This window comes from Suncus etruscus, chromosome 11 (genome assembly GCF_024139225.1).
Source record: "Suncus etruscus isolate mSunEtr1 chromosome 11, mSunEtr1.pri.cur, whole genome shotgun sequence".
Lineage (NCBI taxonomy): Eukaryota > Metazoa > Chordata > Mammalia > Eulipotyphla > Soricidae > Suncus > Suncus etruscus.
Window position 1 is genome coordinate 58,047,815 of NC_064858.1, and position 21,396 is coordinate 58,069,210.

The 21,396-nt window shown below is 38.1% G+C and overlaps 1 protein-coding gene across 2 annotated transcripts in view; it reads right to left on the minus strand.

The window, feature by feature from the left end:
- The window catches only part of WASHC3 (WASH complex subunit 3), a 66,070-nt gene extending 48,504 nt beyond the window's left edge, over positions 1-17,566 (minus strand). For both annotated transcript variants that reach the window (XM_049783176.1, XM_049783175.1), the window contains exons 1-4: positions 17,412-17,566; positions 16,792-16,890; positions 7,375-7,440; positions 3,406-3,501 (exon numbers count right to left, since the gene is read on the minus strand). In XM_049783176.1, coding sequence (XP_049639133.1) covers positions 3,406-3,501; positions 7,375-7,440; positions 16,792-16,890; positions 17,412-17,462 — 312 coding nt within the window. In that variant the 5' untranslated portion in view covers positions 17,463-17,566. The remainder of the gene's footprint in view (positions 1-3,405; positions 3,502-7,374; positions 7,441-16,791; positions 16,891-17,411) is intronic.
- Positions 17,567-21,396: the final 3,830 nt, after the last annotated feature.

A 21,396-nucleotide genomic window follows, 5' to 3' on the forward strand; every position in this document is an offset into this window, starting at 1 on the left:
TTTGATAAAAAAATTGATTTTAATGTCAATGGACACTGATAAACAATAAAGTCCATTTCAAACTGTTTAAAACAAAGCACAGCACTTAATAACAATGGAGGATAAGGCAATTTAAATATTAAGAACATTTTAAAAAGCTATTTTATCACGCTAATCAATTCATTGTCCCATAAATTTTTGAAATCAGATATGCAATAACTTGGGGCCAGCGAGGTGGTGCTAGAGGTAAGGTGCCTGCCTTGCAAGCGCTAGCAAAGGAAGGACCGCGGTTCCATCCCCCAGCGTCCCATATGGTCCCCCCAAGCCAGGGGCGATTTCTGAGCGCTTAGCCAGGAGTAACCCCTGAGCATCAAATGGGTGTGGCCCGATAAAACAAACAAACAAACAAAAAGAAATGCAATAACTTTTTAAGTCCTTCAAAATGAATATAATTTTTTTCAGCCCTGCCCGGCAATGCTCAGGGGTTACTCCTGGCTCTACACTCAGGGGTTATTCCTGGCAGTACTGGGGGACCGACCATATGAGATATCAGGATAGAACCAGCATGTAAGGCAAATGTCCTATCCACTGTGCTATCACTTCAGAATCAATATAAAATTTTTAAATAAGACTGCCAGAGACAGATTAGGTCATTCTGAATTTTAGAAACTTAATCTGATTTACTCATAATTAGTTTTTGAGACCTCAAAATGACCAAAATAACACAATTGTGTACACTTTAAAATGTACATTAAAGAGAACAATTATAATAAAACCCGGAAAAGCAAGTGTTAGATGTGAAAGACATCATTTAAAAAATCATAAAAACATGTTAAGTTAATATAAACCAAAGAATAACTACTAGGGAGAAAATAAATGTAATATTCTTTACACAAGCTTCATCTTAGGGAAAGGGTGCTTCATATTTAACCAAAAAGCATGTGAAGATTTTTCTGGATTTTCTCTATATACCACATATAGTCCAGCAATAATCATAATGTGATTCGTTATTTTAAATTAATGAAAATTGCTATAATAATTAAAACTCTGACCAGCTAATTTTTAATGGTTCTTTGCTTCCTTCCTCAAAAATATACAGTCTAAACAGATTGGTCTTCCCAGGGACCTTGCACCACAGGCATTATTAAATTCTGTCGGTATGTTTAATAAATTCAAGGCAGGAACTGGGGGCAATGGAGTACAGTAGTTGAGGGAGCTTTGGGCACCTAGATTGCTTGGGTTAAACTCATTTTTGTTTTGTTTGGGGGCAACACCTGATGGTTTACAGGGCTTACTCTCAGCTACATACTCAGGAATAACTCCTGGGGGTAGGAGGGAACCAAATGTGGTGATGAGGATTGAACCTGCATTAGCTATGTGCAGGACAAGCACTTCAGTCTGGCCCTGGGCTAACATTCTTGCTTCTCAGTAAGTTATTAAGCCACTGTATACTTTATTCCATAGATCTGTAAAGCAGAACTGATAATAAAGTAGTAATTCATAGGGTTGTGGTGAAAATTAAATTAGTTTACTTTTATTTTTTTCTTCTTTTTTGTTTTTTTTTTTTGTTTGTTTTTGTTTTTGTTGTTCTTGGGCCATATCCAGTGACACTCACAGGTTACTCCTGATTCTGTATTCAGGAATTACACCTGGCAGTGCTAGGGCACTATATAGGATGGCCAGGATCAGCTGTGTGCAAGGCAAACATCCTAGCCACTGTACTATGGCTCTGGTCACTAAATTAGTTTATATAAAGCACACACACACACACATATATATATATATATATATATGCTGTGTGGCACAGCATACTTCTACAGTCACCCTTTACATATTAGTCATTATCATCAGTAGCACTGCAGTCCCTCTAGCCAGAAGAGAAAAAACCTATGCAAATGCAGAATTCCATGGGTATCGAAAATCTACTTACTCAGTTTTATCTTAAATTTTAATATTTCACTGAATTACATTAGAGGCTGTTTTCAAACAATAGTGGACCTTTTATTATTTTAAAGTACACAGTAAAAATTTAAATTTACAGAGCATAAATAAACATTAATACATAAGAACCAAATGTAAAATGTAGTTCTATGAGGCTACTGAGAAACCATGTCCACAACCACACTTTCATACAGTGTTTTTTAGATGAATATACCTCTCAAATTCAAAGAATCTAAAAAGTGAAGTCACCTGTGATCATGTTAAATTGCACACTCTGATTCAATAGGTCTAGAGCAGACCTGGTACTCATCATTCTAACAAGTCCCTAAGTGACACTCAGCCTAATGGCTATGGGGCCTACTTAGGGTCACACAGAATCACTACAGGGGACTGACTACTGTTAGCTATATATTGTGTGAGGAAGGCATTATGGTTAAATAGGACCACTGTGTGAACTTTTCATACTTAAGAGACGAGGCAGAGGAGCAATAATGAAGACTGGTATTCACTTCATTAGGGAATAAAAGATCTTTGAAAGTAACTGGACATGGAAACTCTTATGCTGAGTGAAATAAGTCAGAGGGAGAGAGAATAATTTCTCATCTATGGGATTTAAGAAAAATAAAAGACACTATTGTATATGTCAACAGAGACAATAGAGAATGAGGGCTAGAAGGACTGGCCCACAATATAAAGCTTACCACAAAGAGTGGTGAATTTAGTTAGAGAAATAAGTACACTGACAACAATCATGACAATGATTGTAAGTGACAGAAATAGAATGCCTGTCTTGAAGACAGGTGGGGTGGAGGAGGAGAGAGATGAGGGACATTGGTGGCGGGAAGGTTGCACTGGTGATGAGGTTTTCATTTTTATAACTGAAACCCAGCTACAAACATGTTTGTAATCATGGTGCTTAAATAAAAATATATCTTTTAAAAAACGTAACTGCAGCAAAACCTTAAACCAGCAAATCCAAGTAATGAGTATATACTGTACAAGTAATACAAGTATACAAGTAACAGTTCTATTTTAATGAATGTTTGAGTTTTCTTTTTTTTGGGGGGGGTGCCCACACCCGGTGATGCTCAGGGGTTACTCCTGGCTATGCAATCAGAAATCACTCCTGGCTTGAGGGGATCATATGGGACACTGGGGGATCGAACAGGGGTCCATCCTAGGCTAGCACTTGCAAGGCAGACGCCTTACCTCTAATGCCACCACTTCAGCCCCGAATGTTTAAATTTTCTAATAATAAAACATAAGGAAAGTATATTTCCTATAAGAAGTTAGAAAAAAGTAATAGGATTAAACAATTAGTCTTTTTTTTTTTTGAAGTCACTTTTCTATGTAAGGTTTTAACCCTACCTCTTCCAAATTCTACATTTCCAATGAACTTCTTCCTTCAAGCCTGCTGCTTAGGTCTACTTGGTTTTATCAAGAAGATCTACTCATGGGGGAGGAGGAAGGGTTTTAAATACTTACCTGTGACTCCTCTGAAGTGGCTTCAAACTGTGCAACTTTTGTACCACTTGTGTCATTCCCAGTAACAACTAGTTCAAGGCCAGGAATAGATGCCAACTGAGAAAAGAAAATTAATGTCATCAGTAAGGGTACTATTAGGATCTTAAGTAGATTTGTAGGTGAGTGTGTGGAGGGGTCTGAGGTTTGGTATTTAGGGCCACACCAGGTGTGCTAAGGGCTTACTCCTAGCTCTGTACCAAAAGGTACTTCCTGGTGATGATTCCAGGTATCAAATCAGGGTAGCCTTAGGTGCGAATTTTAAAACAGCTATTTACATTTTTGTCTATAGAAAAAGATTTACAAAATCTCATCTGTCAAAAAGCTCCATCCAGGCCATGAACTCTTTAAAAGTAAAAAATATTTAAAGACAAAAAATTAAAAATAATTTCTCACACATCTAATTTAAGTATCCTTTTTTCTGAGAGTTATTTTAAAAATAGAAGAAATCCTCATATAGGGCTGGGGAGATATCTTGAGTGGATGAGAGCCTGGTATGTGACTTTGGTTCCAAGCACTGAAGAAGGGGGCTTCATCGATGATCTCCACCCCCCCCAACACAACTGGGAGTGGGCCCTATAAAAAAAATAAGAAAATCTAGTGTTAATAATGATAGCATGTGAGCTTTGCAGTTTAAAATCACAAAATATTGTATTTTTGTGTTCCTAGGGTATATTCCTAGGAGTGGTATAGCTGGATCATATGGGAGCTCAATTTCCAGTTTTTGGAGGAATCTCCATATCTCTCTTCAGAAAGGTTGAACTAGTCGGCATTCCCACCAGCAGTGTATATTTATTACAGCACTATTTACCATAGCAAGACTCTGGAAACAATCAAGATGCCCTTCAACAAATGAATGGCTAAAGAAACTGTGGTATATATACACAATGGAATATTATGCAGCCATCAGGAGAGATGAAGTCATGAAATTTTCCTATACATGGATGTACATGGAATCTATTATGCTGAGTGAAATAAGTCAGGAAGAGAAAGACGGAGAATGGTTTCACTTATCTATGGGTTTTAAGAAAAATAAAAGACATTTCTCAACAATTTTCAGAGACAAAAGAGAGGAGGGCTAGATGTTACAGCCGACCTCATGAATCTCACCACAAAGAGTGATGAGTTTAGAAATAACCACATTGCGAACTGTCCTAACAATGAGAATATATGAGGGAAGTGGAAAGCCTGTCTAGAGTACAGGTAAGGGCGGGAGGGGGAGGAGGGATATTTGGGTCATTGGTGATGGGAATGTTGCACTGGTGATGGGGGGGCTGTCATCTGATATGACTGAAACCCAACCACAATCATGTTTGTAACCAAGATGTTTAAATAAAAAATATTAAAGAATTAAAAAAAATAGAAAAGGGGGAAAATAAAATCACAAAATAGGGGTCAGAAATATAGTACAGCTGATAAGGCACTTTGCCTTGCACACAACTGATTGGATTTGATTCTGGCCCTAAACACAGAGCCAGGAAAAATCCCAAGGCATAGCCAGGAGTGTTTGAGTCTGTGCCCCCGTTCCCATCCCCAAATTGAAAGATAGAGTTCAGGCACTAAACATGATTCCTCAGCTCCAGCAGGAATGATTCCAAAGCAAATGAGCCAGAAGTAGGGTCTAAAAACAGCCACATCCAGACCCAAACAAAACCAAACATTTCTTTGTTAAAGATGTGCTTTGTGGCACATGTGCTCCCTGTGTCCATATGTGTTGCCTGGGCACATGATGTCTAAGCACATGCTGCCTGCATCCCCTGAGATGTGCACTGGGGCTCTCTCTGCCTTTGGGTAAGTCTGCACAAATGTGTGTTAACAGCCCACACACATGGTATTTTTGGGAGCACATGTTGCCTGCATGACCCCTACTAACATGTGAACTTTGCTACTTTAACATGTACTGGACTATCTGCATCTATGAAGAAGCCACATTTTCCCTTGAACACATTATTCTTTCTTATTCTCTCCTCTCCTTCCTCTGTATCTCTGAATAAAATGTTTTTATTTTTATTTTATTTTTTTGGTTTTTGGAGGACACCCAGTGATGCTCAGGGGTTACTCATGAGCATGTGGGGGGATCGAACCACAGTCTGTCCTAGGCTAGGGCGGTCAAGACAGATGCCTTACCACTTGCGCCACCACTCTGGCCCCAAATGTTTTTATTTTTAAAAAATGTGCATTTTACATTTGAATTACTTAGAAAATGAAAAACTACTGTCTTCATATTTTAATGTCTGATACAACAGATCATTCTCTATTTACCTTTAAAATTAAGCACTAAATGTTACTAAAATAAAAATATTTTCTTATACCAAAGTTTAGGTACTATTAATGACAAAGCATATCATGCTGGATTTTAAAAACCATAAAATTCTATTTTCTTCTCATTTATTTTTAATTCTCAACCACCAACAATACCAGAAATTGAACACATGGATTCAGACATATAAGTCAATGGCTCTACTATTCAGCTATATCCCAACCCTAAAAACTCACTTTTCTAACTTAATTTAGATCAATGATAGGCACTTGCCAGATGTTTGATTAACTTTGAGGATTAATTGTATGGGCAGAAAATTAATTTAAGTTAATGTGTTTATGTGGTGACTAAAATTATGACCTTGGGTTCTAATGCACTGGAAATTTCCCAAGCATTAAAATAAGACACGTAGTCATAATAAAGAATAATTGGAGGGAAAAGAAATGGTAATAAGATCTAAGGTAGCAATATTCATTGAGAACTGTTGACTGAAGACAGTACTTAGCACAGTGGCCTTGGCACAAATAGTTTAAAGTGTTCATGGAGATTGTCTGAAAGATATTGAAGTTCAAGTACCCTAAATTTTCCAATCTAAAGACATACTGAGAGAAAAAAGGTAGCTATATCAAGTTCCTAAGGAAAAGTAGAAAGTATAAAATAGATATTCTAAAGATCTTAATATCATTTTACTTCCTCATGGGAAGAGAATACATTTCTTTTCCCATACCAATGTTTTAGCTAAGAGGACAGTTACAAAAATATAGTAAAGTTCTTATGAACAAGAACATAAATGTGTAAATTTAAAATCCAAAACATCTATGTTTCTAGTTATTTCTTGTAATTTCTGATATCAAAATTGGTATTTCATTAGCATAATGAAAAGCAGTAAATATTTTCTCCAAACAGTACAGCTTTATATAATCTTTACTGTTATCAAATGATTAAGATATTATAAATATTCCATCAGAAAGCCATATAACAGCTTCTATTTACTAACAATATACACAGATTATGTCTTTGAGTAGTATAAGGAATGAGATTTTAATTCATTTATATATTTAAATGGACTCAGTTAATAGCTCCTGATGATTATCATTTTCCATGCTATTGTGATTAATTGAAAATATGTTTGCTTCCTGCTACATAGGGAACTAAAGAAAATTCATTCCATAATGCATTTAAACTTAAATATAGGGGCTGGACTGATATCACAGCGGTAGGGTGTTTGTTTGCCTTGTACATGGCCGACCCGACATGACCCAGGTTCAATCCCCGGCATCCCAAATGGCCCCTTGAGCATGTGAAGAACAATTCTTTTTTTTACTTTATTAATTGATTGATTGGTTTTGGGGCCACACCCAGCAGTGCTCAGGGGTTACTCCTGGCTCTGTACTCAGAAATTGCCCCTGGTAGGCTGGGGGACCATATGGGATGCTGGGAATCGAACCAGGTCCCTCCCAGGTGAGCCACATGCAAGGCAAAAGCCCTACCGCAGTGCTATCTCTCTGGCCCCTCAGAAGTGATTTCTGAGCACAGAGCCAGAAGTAACTCCTGAGCACAGCTGGGTGTGGCCCAAAAACAAAACAAGCAAAATAAAAACTCAAATATAACTGAGAGAGGGGGCATATATAGAACAAAGATCATAATGTAATTCTTTTTTCAAAAATACAAACCTTTGCATCTAAAATATTCAGGGTTGTTTCTATTTGTTGGATTCGAAGAGAAAGATCTGCCAGTTTCTAGAAAAGAAAGATTAAAAAAAAGTCTGATTCAGATATACTATTAACAAGGATAACAAATTAGAAAATGATCAAAACTCCTATATAAGTGTATGTCACTTTTCTAATGTATTACTCTATTTATAGAGAAGAAATAAGGAACTTAAGTATTCTTAAGCATTCTTAAGAACTTAAGTATTGGGGCCGGGCGGTGGCGCTGGAGGTAAGGTGCCTGCCTTACCTGCGCTCGCCTTGGAAGGACCGCGGTTCGATCCCCCGGCATCCCATATGGTCCCCCACGCCAGGAGCGACTTCTGAGCGCATAGCCAGGAGTAACCCCTGAGCGTCACCGGGTGTGGCCCAAAAACAAAAACAAAACAAAACAAAACAAAAAAAGAAAAAAAAAAGAACTTAAGTATTAATTAGCATGTTTCATGGCTATTTAAATTGTATTCTTAGATAAAAATAAGTTTCAATTTCTAAATTAGCAAACTCATCACCAGAGCCATAATCAATGGGAGTAGAACAGAAACTCCTTCCAAGAGAGGAGATTTTTTTTTCATGCTTGTACACCAGTCCTCAGAACAGTACTTGAAACTTAGCAGGAATATTAATTGCTAGCCGGTGAGAACTACAAAAATTTCTCATAAGCAAACAAGAAAAAAAATATTAGTCCAAAATAACTGAGACAGAAACTGATTTATAAATTACTTCAACACATAGTACATACAATCATTCTCAAATTAAAACTGAGAAGTAAAAGGGTTTGAAATTGGAAGGTGAACAGTTCAAGTAGGAATGTATTAAAATAAAAAAATAATTAGAGTAGTAAAAAAGGCAAAAGGCATCAACTTACCATCAAAATCCAAGATAAACCAGAACTAAGAGCTTTCCAGGCTCAAATTATTCTAGAGAATCAATTTATCTTTCTGTTTATAGATATGCACATAAAAATCATAAATATTATTTATAAGAACATTTATTTAAAACTCTCTAGTTCTAAACATTCTTTTACTCAGTTACATAGCCCAAAAATAGCTGACAAGTTAACTAGTTATCAGAACTGTAGCTGTCTCACTGCTTTCTGGGATATTATTAGAATTCTAGCTAATAGATAAACAAAATTTTAATACTCCAAGAATGGTTATTTTGACCAAATTCAGGGAACAAACTGAATGCAAATGCTGTAATATTACTGAGCCTTAACAAGATAATTTTTTGTTTATTTTGGCTATACTTAGCAGTGCTCATGGCTTACTCCAGGTTCTACTCTTAGGGATTCTTACTGATGAGGCTTAGGAGACCATATGGGATGCTGGGGATTGAACCTTGGTCAGCCATGTGCAAAGCAAATGACCTGCCCATCGTACTATCACTTCAGGCCCAAGACTCTTATTTTTAAGATGATAAGGTTATTAGTACAAAGATATTTTAGAAATTAAAGTTCTAATCTTGTTTCATTAGCGTTCAAAGCTAAGTTTAACTCTGACTTTAAAGATTTGTTCACATAGACTCTGAAGTAATGATAAATACAGTTTTGTTGGGCCCGGAGAGATAGCACAGCGGCTTGCAAACAGCCAATCCTGGACCAAAGGTGGTTGGTTCGAATCCCGGTGTCCCATATGGTCCCCCGTGCCTGCCAGGAGCTATTTCTGAGCAGACAGCCAGGAGTAACCCCTGAGCACCGCCGGGTGTGGCCCAAAAACCAAAATAAATAAATAAATAAATAAATAAATAAATAAATACAGTTTTGTTAAAACATCGTATGGATGAATTCCTCTCAAATGTTAGGTGATTTTCCTGAAAATCATGATAATTAAATTTTGGCAAATTTAATCAACCTTTTAATTCACTACAGAAGCTTGGTAATTGCAGAATTACTAAGAAAATTAAATTTGTACAAGAAATGATCATTTCTAACTAATTTGCAAATGCATACATTGTTTTGATTAAAGTGATTAAAGTGAATGCAGAAAAAATAAACATTTTAAATACATCATTAAGTATGTACTCTTAAACAATAATCACTGTTGTAAACACCTGAACATTAACCTTACCTGCTACACTCTACATGAACCATATAATTTGAAATCTCACACCAAATCTGTATAGCAGGGATTATTATCACAGCACTTTTAAAGCTGAGAAAATGGAAATCTTTATACATGGAAAATAATCTGAACTCAAAACACTCAACTCCAGAGACTATCTTGGTGAGAATTTAATACTATTTTAAAGAATTTTACCTTCATTAAAATATGAAGCCTGAAGCTCCAGCTAGTGATGCAGTTAAGATGTATAAACACTAGACACAGTAATAAAAGCATAAGGGGGAGGGCAGGGAGCATATGGAAACTGTAGGTTTTCTGCCCATCTTTTTGCTATCAAACTAACGCTGCTCTATAAAAAGTACTTTTTTTTCTATAAAAAGTATAAAAAATACTTTTTTTTCTATAAAAAGTATAAAAAATACTTTATTTGGGGCTAGAGTAAAATTACAACAGGTAGGGCACTTGCTTTGCATGATGTTGACTAGAGTTCATTTCCTCGAATACCATATGCCCCAAACTCTACTAGACATGATCTGATAACAGGGTCAGAAGTAAGCTCTGAGCACTTCTACATATGTACCTCCACACACCCCAAAAAAAGTTTTCTAATTTGGAAGGCAGGCTGGACCACATATGTAGAAGTTCAACATTTACTTCATGTTCTGCACTCAAGGATCACTTCTAGTGATAATTGGAAAACCATATGGGGTGCTAGAATATAACCTGGGTCAGCTGTATGCAGTTCAAATGCCTTACTCACTATACTATCTTGCTAATCCAGTTTATTAGTTTTTCTTTTCCGACCCAGCCCCCAGTTTATTAAAGAAAAAAGTATTACACAGAAAGAACTATTATACAAAGTTAATAAATGATTAATCTGTTTTTCCTCCAAATAATTACTGTGCCCAGCACACCAATCAAAATATTCTGATCAAACTTACTAAAACACTATTTAAATGCAATCATTAAAACATTAAAGTGTGGGGGTGGGCAGGAAAGGGGAGGCTAAATAAAAAAACTCAGTTGCCTTTAAATAGGTATTCAATTAATCATACAGGATAAGTTAAATATTGAAATATAAATCTTAAGTCAGTAAGGGATTAAAAGAATGAAAATATTTATTTAGAAAACTCCTTATTGATTAGAAAAATTACAGGTGTGGAGAAAAAATGATTGTTTTTTCTAGCATAGTAATTCTATTTATTTTTCTCTTTTTCTGTATGTAGATTAATCTGATATGTCAATCTTGCCTTGACACTCATTTTAACTACTTTAAATACCAAAGCCCCTTGGGGTTGGAGTGATAGAACAACAGTAGAGCATTTGCCTTGCACATTGCCAACCTGGGATGGACCCAGGTTCATTCCCTGCTATCACATATGGTCCCCCAGAGCCTGTCAGGAGGAATTTAGGAGAGCAGAGCCAGGAGTAACCCCTGAGCTCCACTGGGTGTGGCCTTCTCCAAAAAATGAATATGAAAGCCCCACCCAAATGAAGTTACTTATAAAGAAAGATTACACATATGACTTGGCTATATAAGAAACTCATTTACATTAATATATTTTATAATGAACTAATAATATCTTTCATAGCTAACCAAGTAATAATTACAAATAAGAAAACCTGAAATAATTACTTGAATAAAACAAGATCTGTCACAAATGCAGTTGCCATGTCTATATTAGGCCAGCCCAACAGACTCACTCTATTCTTAAAAGAGATGCATACCAACCTGTGGAAAAAAAACATGGGTACACTGTTTGCACAGCTAAAAATGGCAATCTTGGGAGAAGAGAGTAGGCCATGTCCCACCCTTCCAAAAGCACATCAGCTGCATCCACCACCCACAACTGCTGCTTCAACAATAGCCCAGCCTCAGCTCTTCTCTACGGTTCTCTGCAAAGATACCAATCTGACCAAAACTCCAGGTATGCCAGTATTTGGGCTGATATCACCAGGACTTTTTTGGAGTGAGTGCAGGCACCCTTTTCTTGCTTTCTCATACTTCCAGAAGCCCTGGCAGGCAAAAACACATCCCACAAAAGTCACAGTATCAGCTACAGTGTTTGGAATTCCTGGAATGCAAAGTCACATTACAACTACACAATAGCTCCAATTTTTTAAAATACTGCATACTTGTAAGAACACACCAATTTAGATGCCAATGTGTATCTGAAACCACCTAATGTTCAAAGAGTAACAGAATAATTGATCAACTAAAAATAAAAGCTTACTAAATGACTGACAATGACTTAATGACCTTAAATGTAATTTTTACACAATTTCTTATTGCTGTACCCCCCCTTTTTATTGCTTTCTTTTCTTTTTTGTTCATAATTTCTCTCCCACTCAGTTGGAAACAAATGTGTTAAATCAACTATGTCAACTATGTAATGAATTGTCTTTAAATAAAGAATGTAAAATACTTTAAAAAGGAGACATGTGATTTGTATACAGAGGACTGAATACAGGTCCTTGCACATGCAAAGTATATTGAACCACATCCCCAGTTACTGAGGTTACTGTTGACTAAATTTAGAATTAAAACAAGTGAGATTTGGGACCAGAGTGATAGCACAGTAGGTAGGACATTAGCCTTGCATCAAATCTGGGTTTGATTCCCACATCTCATATGGCCCCCGAGCCTGTCACGAATAATTTCTGAGCTCAGAGCTGGGAGTAACCTCTGAGCACTACTGGATGTGGCTCCAAAACAAAAAAACAAATGAAAAAAAAAAGTCAAATTTGAATTGAAGAGGTAATATAGGGAAAAGATGTTTGTTTGGTACATGGCTGACCCCAGATTAAATATCTGGAGTTATATATGGCTCCCTGATTATCAATGGGTATGGCCTTCAAACAAATTTAGGATATATGAAAATTCAAAACTTTTGATATCTTGACCTCAAATCCTCACCCCTCATCCCTCCAAATGAAAAGAGATAATTCAGGGTTGAAGACAAAATGCTTGTCTTGTTCACTGCTAAACCCAATTTGATCCTGGGCAGCATAAAGAGTCCCCTGGGCACTACCAGGGGTAAATTCTGGACAGAGTCAGTAGTATAATGGGAGCTGCCCCTTCCTCAAATACTTGACCCTATACTTAAATTTCAGGAGAAAAGGTTTAAGCTTTTTTGTTTTTGGTTTTTGGGGGTGTTTGGGCCACAAATGTTTTTATACTCAGGGAACCACATGGAATGCTGGGGACTGATGCCTACATGTAAGGCAGATACCCTATCTACTGTATTATCACTTTGCTCCCTATTCATTTGTTTTAATTAAAAAGATTAAAACCCCAGTATCCGGGTCCGGAGAGATAGCGTGGAGGTAAGGTGTTTGCCTTGCATGCAGAAGGACGGTGGTTCGAACCCCGGCATCCCATATAGTCCCCCGAGCCTGCCAAGAGTGATTTCTGAGCATAGAGCCAGGAGTAACCCCTGAGCACTGCCGGGTGTGACCAAAAATCAAACAAAACAAAACAAAAACAAAAAAAAACCAGTATCCTTGGTAAATAGTCAAATAATATACTGAGCTCCTTGTAAAGTTAAGAATAATTTTGGCTTTAAATTTTCCTGGAGGGTCAAATTTCTGGTCAATTTTATTTGAAATATCCATAGAACTTCTGTTGCATACTACTCCTCCTTCCTCCATGACTTTCTGCTCCCCCCACATCACCTCTAAATTTATTCTGATTTTAGTATGAAAAAAGTCTTAACAATTTGTCACTGGTTTGAGTTTAGCTATAATTTCAAGCCAGATTATGTGGCAAACAAAAAAGAAATACAACACACACATTATGTGATCAACGAAAAAGCAATACAACACACACACACAGACTTTCCTTTTTACCCAGTTCATTTTTAGGTCAAAACCCAAAACCATATAACATTTAGGTTCATTTTTTGTTGAGGTAAAAAAGTTTTTGTTTTTGTTTAAAGCTTTAACTAAGGTAGTACTATACTATATACTATATATAGGTAGTATTAACAAACTAACTACCCATTTCAAAAAGCTACATTGATATTAACTGGTGAGAAAATAGTACTTTATGTTAGAATGCATACATTCTATCACTTAAACTCATATAAAACTCTTTTTATATATCAAGTGACTTGAGTTAGCAAAGATAACACCCAGAGCACACACCATGCTTTCTCTCGTCCCCTAACCTTGTCTTTCCTAAACACAGAAGCATACACCTGTTTGAATTCCCTTTCACATTCTAACAGAGTCCACACCCTACTCTCCCCTAGTCCCCTAATATATATATATATACTTAATATATATTAATACATTATAATACACACACACACACACACACACACACACATCGATTTCCCACTACAATAAACTGAAATACTCTAAGTGGCTATGGACGTTTCTTTGTGAGTACTCTACATGACCAGGATCCAACCTCACCAGTGACTTCTACATCTTGGGATCAGATTTCATTAGCATCATTTATACATATTAACATCCTAAGCATTAAAATAGAACTTGCCCATCCCTGACTCCTGCCCACCCCCAAGAAATGGAGAGAAAATACAAGTGTTAAGGAATTTGTTATATAAGTGATTGACTCTGGCTTTAATCTCAGTAACACATTTGGTTTCCAAGTACTACCAGGAGTGATCATGATGACCACTATGTACAGATCCAGGAACTCTGCTGGATATGGTCCCCAAACCAAAGAAGGAATATGGGTTGGATTCCTGGCATCCTATATGGTCCCAAGCCCACCTGGAGTATTTCTTGAGCTCAGATTCAGGAATAATCCCCGAATGCCACTGATGTGGTCCAGAAAACAAAACAACAACAACAAATGTGGGAATAAACAATCAAAACATTCTGAGTTTTTGGTCAACTTTCTCTAGGTCTTTGTAAATGTTTTCTGCTCATGGCCCCTTGCCTTGAAAGTACAACACAGCTGAATGCTCCCAGAGACACCCCAGATTCACTAAGCACCTAATTCTGAATTTGTTTTTAGTCTTTGTGCATTCAAAACCTTTTCTGGTGCCAACACTCTGCAACTCCCATAATCCAGTAGGTGACCCATATAGGGTTACAAGTCCCCAGTTTAAGAAGCTGGGCTCTAGAATGCAAAGAGTAATTGGAGCTAGTGATGCGGTCAAACAGTTCAAGTGTCTCAGGAGGCTTCAGTCATTCACAAGCAACAAATGAGAGGCGAGTATTGTGTCGGATGAGCTAGGTACCACCAAGTAACTAGCACTCACTCCTAAGAGAAAAGGGTCAGATACTTAAGAGTCAGGTGTTCTCCTTGCCTCAAGACAGCCCTTCAAGCTGCTTTCTAATTATTGTTTGTTGCCAGTTTGATTTTTCACCCTGGTGACAAGATGAGAAGGGGGTATATACTGTCCTATGCTAAGAATTCTGGAATAATCTGTCTATTTCTCCATTTTATCCTAATGGTAAAGTAAAGAACTTCAGTGTATGCCATACATCATACTGGAGAACTCACGTTCAATCCCTGTTGCTCCATAGTCCTCCAAGTATTTCCAAGAATGACCCTGGTTATAACTGATTAACCCATGTGGACCCATGTCAGGCTGTATATTGCTGGCATCCATATCACCAAACTCCATAGAAATATGAAAAAGAAAAGCAAAGGATTAAATCTTTTCAAAGGGGAGGCATTGCCAGAGGGTCAGTTCTAGACCTCGAGCAATTTCCCGGGCCCAAGACTAATCTTTTATGTAGTACCATCTATAGCCCATTTATAATGATAGCCATATAAGATGAAATAGATGGAAGCCTCATCTGAGATAAAGAATAATATATATCTTAAAAATATGCAGTGTTAGGCCTACACATGTAAAGTTTCCTTTTTTTCTGAGTGTAAAAGCAGAACAGAAGGAATAGACAAATACAATGGCTAGAATCTTATATGAGAAAAATAACTTTTCCGGTCTCTTATGTAATGGTTTTTAGATGGGGAGATATAGGGGTCTCTCTTAGTGATTTTCAGACCTGCATAGAGGTGCAGGTCTAAGATGTTTATGGGGTGCTGTAGGAACCACACCCCCCACTCATGTCATTTCATCAGCCTGCTAACCTCCATAATTATACCCGATTGAAGAATCATGTATAGGATATAAATCTGGTCCTGAGGCCCCTTTATATAATTGAGGGGGGCACATGCTACAGCACTCAGGGGTACTCCCAGCACTCCCAGTACTCTGCACTCTGAAATTACTCCTAGCAAACTTGGAGGACCATCTGGGATGCTGGGGATTGAACCCGGGTTGGCCTCATGCAAGGTAAATGTTACCACTCTGGCCCCCACTTCATGTAGTTTTTAACAGTAACACATCTAGCAAAAATTACTTGCTAAGGAAGACAAGACTATATACAAGGCAAGATAAAGTGAACACAAGTTTCCCAAGAATTCTCTCATTTTATTTTTTCCCTTGAGCTATATACATGGTATTCAGAATTTATTCCTAGTTCTGTACTTGATGATCATGGGGTGCCAGGAATTGAATCTCAGACATATACTAAGGAAGTACTTTATTCTCTCTAACGATCCCTTTTTAGTACTTTAGTACTTTCTCCTTTTTAGTCAGTTTAAACTAATATCTCTCTCTTTCTCTCTCTCCTCTCTCTCTCCTTCTCTCTCTCTCCTCCCTCCCTCCCTCCCTCCCTCCCCCTCTCTCTCTCTCTCTCTCTCCCCTAACCTTCCTCCTTTTTAAAGTCAGTTTAAACTCTTTTCTCTCACCTTTCTCCCTTCCTCCTTCTCTCTCCCCACCCCCCCCCAAGATCCTTAAATCTGGTATTTAATTCACAATTGGGTGCATAATCTTCACGAGTAATTTCCAGAAATCATATGATGCCAGTTGTTACTAAATTACCTCATCAAACATATTTTAGATTAAGGCATATAAATTCATCTATTTACTTTTTTGGGGTTTTCTTAGTCACACCAAGAAGTGTTCAGGATAAATCCTGGCAGTGCTCAGGGAACCACCTGGAGTTAGAATTGAACCAGGTAGTTCACGTGCAAAGCAAGTGCCCTACTAGCTCCTGCCTCAAGGAAAAATTATTTCAATAGAAAAAAAAAACACATAAAGACTAAACCTTCAGAGGTGTAAGATATTTATCACCAACTAAAGAAAATGTTTCAACTTCTATTCTCAGTCATCACAAAGGGCTTAACTGGAAAAACTCAATAGAGTAGAGGCGGGGAGCAGGATGGTGGACAAACAGCATCATAGAGGACTGGGCTCTGCGGTGACCTTCTTGACACCTGGAGAGTCAAGACTATCCTTGATTCGCCACCTGCCACCAGTACCACGAAACCTACCTCCTCACAAACTGTCGAAAAGCGGTTGAGGAACTGTACAGTGTGCACCACAAATTGGTTTAGAAACGCCACCGTTCTTTTCTGCTGAATAGCAGGCACCTGTGACAGGTAAAAACAAAACAAAACAAACCACGGTTCATCCAGGACTGGAATGCAGGTATCTGGGGGGAAAATCTAGCTTAAATACTATGAGCACGGGGTAATGTTGCTGGCTGCACCTAGAAATGTCATTTAACACGTTTTCCTAAGCAGTGGGGGTGGCCCAAGCACTGGGGGAGCACAGAGTTGGAGAACTGGGCTTCAGGTTCCCGGGATGAACTTCTGGTTGAGCAAGCAATGCGCAGGGGGAGGGGGAGCACACGAAAAACTTGGGGACAAGCCAAGGAGGCGGTTCAGAGTTGCACCTAGCCCTCGTCGCCAGGAGGTCCGTACCCTTTCTATAGTCTCGTGGCACTGGAAGGGAAGCCTGGGAGACAACTGTGGGGGAAATGGTGGCACTCGCCCTGCCAGGGCCCAGGCGGTGAGATGGGGGCGGGGAGAGGGGCTTTTCCCTGGGGTCGGGCGTCCCTTCCCCATCCTCCTCCCGGGTCTCCGGAAGTGCAACTCCTTCTTTTACAAACCTTGGTCAGGTCTATGCCTGATCCCATGAGCGGAAGCCCGTCCTCATCCATGTACTCGCAGGCGCGGGGCCCAGACCCCACTCCCAAGCCCTCCCCGGAAAACCCGCCCAGCCCCGTGACACTGTAGAAAAGCTGCTCCAAGTCCACCGCGTCCCGGACGCTTCCGACCATAAAAAAGCGCCCGCCCCTCGCACAGCATCCTGGGATTGGTAGTTCGGCGGCCTGCGGATTGTGACGTCAGGCGCGGGAGCGGATTGTTCGGCGGGGCCTATGTTCTAGCTGGGAAACCCCTCAAAAATAGGGTTGTACAGAATTGCTTCTTTTCCTGGAGGGCTTCCAGACCTTGTCCTGTCTGTTGAAAGCTATTTGTAGCGAATTTGTACCTTGTCCTGTCTCAGCAAACTATTGGTACCAAATGTGTTCGTATTATGTATGCTCTATCAATGAACCACAAGCTCAACTCACATATTGCACACACATATTGAAATATGTGTCTGTTTTGATTCTCCTAAGTACCAGACAGCTAGATGTGAAAATATAGGCTGAGTTATATTGACCTTTTGCCTGGGAAGTTAAAAACTCTTTCCAAAGGACTTTAAAACATGAAATAAAATGCTCAGTGTAGAAGCACTGTATAAAGCTATCCAACTGATAGTATATTCATTTATACCATCAGAAAGCATAGTAAACACCTGGAAAAAACATAGAATTTGGAATTGAAGGCCTTTGGATTTTAGTTTTGCCTGGTAACTGACCTAAGACAAGTTTACTAATCCAAAAATTGAACCCTTCTATGATGTGCCAATAAGATGTTAAATATTGAAAAGATGAATAGTCTCGAGAATAGTTTTTGTAATGGTTATCGTTTGAGAAGACATTAAAGTCTAGAAATGATACATCTAAAAGCGCAGGGATTACAAGGGAACGTAGAGCAGAGATTCAGGCCCTTATCTTGCATGTGTCCTACACATTACATGATTCTGTAATAGCCTATAGTTTTCTGAGCACAGAACCAGAAATAAGCACGACTGCTTGTGGCTGCACCCATTCCCCAGCAATATTCCTAAATGATCCGAGATATCTAGATAAGGGGCTTTTTAACATGCATTCGAACAGAATTGGTCTTGAGAGGTTTTTTTCCAACGGAGTCACCTAGGCATGGGGGAAGCCTGGGAGAATACAAGCACAGACTACTGAGCACACTCACGTACATATCTGCATGCTAATGTGAGTGCACGTGAGTGTCTCATCTGCATATGCTAGGTTTAAGACTAGAATCCTTACCATATAGATTTTCCTCAAAACAAACAAGCAAACAAACAAACAAACAGAAATTGAGCTATATGTTCCAGCAATACTACTCCTAGGGATATACTCTGGGACCACAAAATCACAATAGAATAATGCCCTCTGCACTCCTATGTTCATAGTAGCACTATTTACAATAGCCAAAATCTGGAAATAACCCAGATGCCAGAGAACAGATGAGTGGCTAAAGAAACTGGTATATCTATACAATGAAATACTACACAGCTGTTAGGAAAACGAAGTAATGAAAATGGGAGAGAGACAAAGAGAGAGGCAAAATGCCTGCCAAAAGGCAGGCAAGGGAGGGTGGGAGGGAAACTTGGGACATTGGTGGCAAGAAATGTGCACAGGTGAAGGGGTGGTGTACATTTTAGGACTGAAACAATTTTGAACAATTTTGTAACTATAGTGCTTAAATAAAAGAATGATATATTAAAAGTCATTTTTGCAACAATCCTGAGACAATGAGAGGAGGGCTGGAACTGCCAGCTCACTTAATGAAGCTCACCACAAAGAGTGGTGAGTGCAGTTATAGAAATAACTACACTGAGAACTACCATAACCATGTGAATGAATGAGGGAACTGGAAAGTCTGTCTAAAGTACAGGTGGGGGTAGGGTGGGATGGAGGGAGATTTGGGACATTGGTGGTGGAAATGTTGCACTGGTGAAAGGGGGTGTTCTTTACATGACTGAAACCTAATCACAATCATATTTGTAATCAAGATGCTTAAATAAAGATATTATAAATAAAAAAACAAAAAATTATATTATATTAATATATTGATAATATTATATATTTACATTATTATATTTTTGTTTTATATATTATGATTATATTTTATTATTATATATTTTGATATATTATATACATTATATATATGAATAGTGTCCTTGTTTTTCTAAATTTAGGAAATTGTGTTTTGTAAAATTCATGTTTTCAACAGTCAGGACCTATATAAATAGAAGCCTTGTAGTCTACATTTTAACAAGATCTCTCATTAAATTATTCCCAGTCAAAAGGCATGGGTGACAGAAATCACTGAAATGGGAAGGAAGGATGAGATAGTATTAGGGATAAGGCACTTACCTTGAATGCAGTGGACCTTGTACCATTTGATCCCAGATGAAAAAAAAACCAAACCCAAAACCTCCCACTAAGCTCTCCCTGACCAACAACTGGAGGTAGCCCCCAAACCAACTAAGCAAAGAATTTGGGAAGCTGTATATCATGAATGACAGTTGTTGAAAGGCAACACAGCACATCTACTATCCATATGTGTAACAAATGCTAGAAACTGGCCTGGAAAAATAGTAAAGCAGTTAAGATGCTTACCTTGGAAGCAGTTGACCCTCCATACCCACCCAACCTTGATTTCTGGCACCTCCAGGAGTCCCAGTAGTGTTAAATTTTATGGTATTGAGACACAATCTTTTTACACTTTACAAAAAGTTATGAGACATTTAATTTTATTTATTAAGATTTTATTCATGTGAGTGGGAGACAGAATTATGAAAACTGAACTGTTTGCCTTGCTCACGGCTGATCAGTATTGCATAGAATAGGCAGGAGTGATCCCTAAGTGTTGCCCAACATTCCCCACACCTAAAAAAAAAAGAACAATAAAATAAAGGTGATTTATTTTGACTGGGCATACCCAAAAATGATCAGGGGTTATTCCTGGCTCTGCATTCAGAAATCACTCCTGGAAGCCTTATGTACCATATGAGATACCTGGGTCAGCAGTGTTCAAGGCAAATACCCTATCACCTGTATTATTGCTCCATCCCCAATAAATATGACTTTTTAGTAATATGAAACAAGATGACTGAAACAAGATTTTCCCCACCCCCAAAAACAAGATTTTTTAAATAAAATAACCATGAGATATAGTTAAAATTTGTTAATAACTGCTCATCATAGAGACCTATATTAATGTTCTAATATTTTTATCCACATAAACAGGTGCAGTATGCTTTCGAAAGCCAAGGACTCACACTACAGAGATCACTATTAGAATGTTTCAATGTCTTAATTTTATTATGCCTATAAAACGCTTTAATTCTTTTCTTGTCAACAGGGATTCTCAAAGATATAGGCTGATTGCCTGAGTTTTGCATTTTAGTTTTATTGTGTCAGACTCCAAATACAGTACTCAATATGGTAATGCCTCGATAAAATACTCCAACTTATCCATCTTCCATTTAATTATGCCTACTATCAAGAGTATGCTTATGTCCACAGAGACCACTAAAATCGGCAAAGGTCCCAATCATTGACTATGTTTTAAAATAGTTTAATAGTTTATTATTAGATCACAATGTCCACATTGTCAGTTTGCTTTCAGGAAAGGGATCTGGATATTTGAGACATGGTAAATGATATGTCATTGGGTAGACTCCTCTTAAGAAGCTCACTATTATACTGTTTAGTACCCTAGACATGAAAATTATAATTTTTCTAAGAATGTTCCACGCACAATCTAGCCCAGAAAGATTTTAATCTAGCAAAGTTTATTCCCATCAGTGAACTGCCTAGATAGTGAAAAACTTCTCCCTCCTCCTACATGCTGCCCTCATTTTCTTTCATTGCTCTGAATCATTCCATTACAATCAGCCCTTCAACTGTAACCTATGAATAGATCTCCATTTCTGTGTGTGTGTGCGTGTGCGTATGT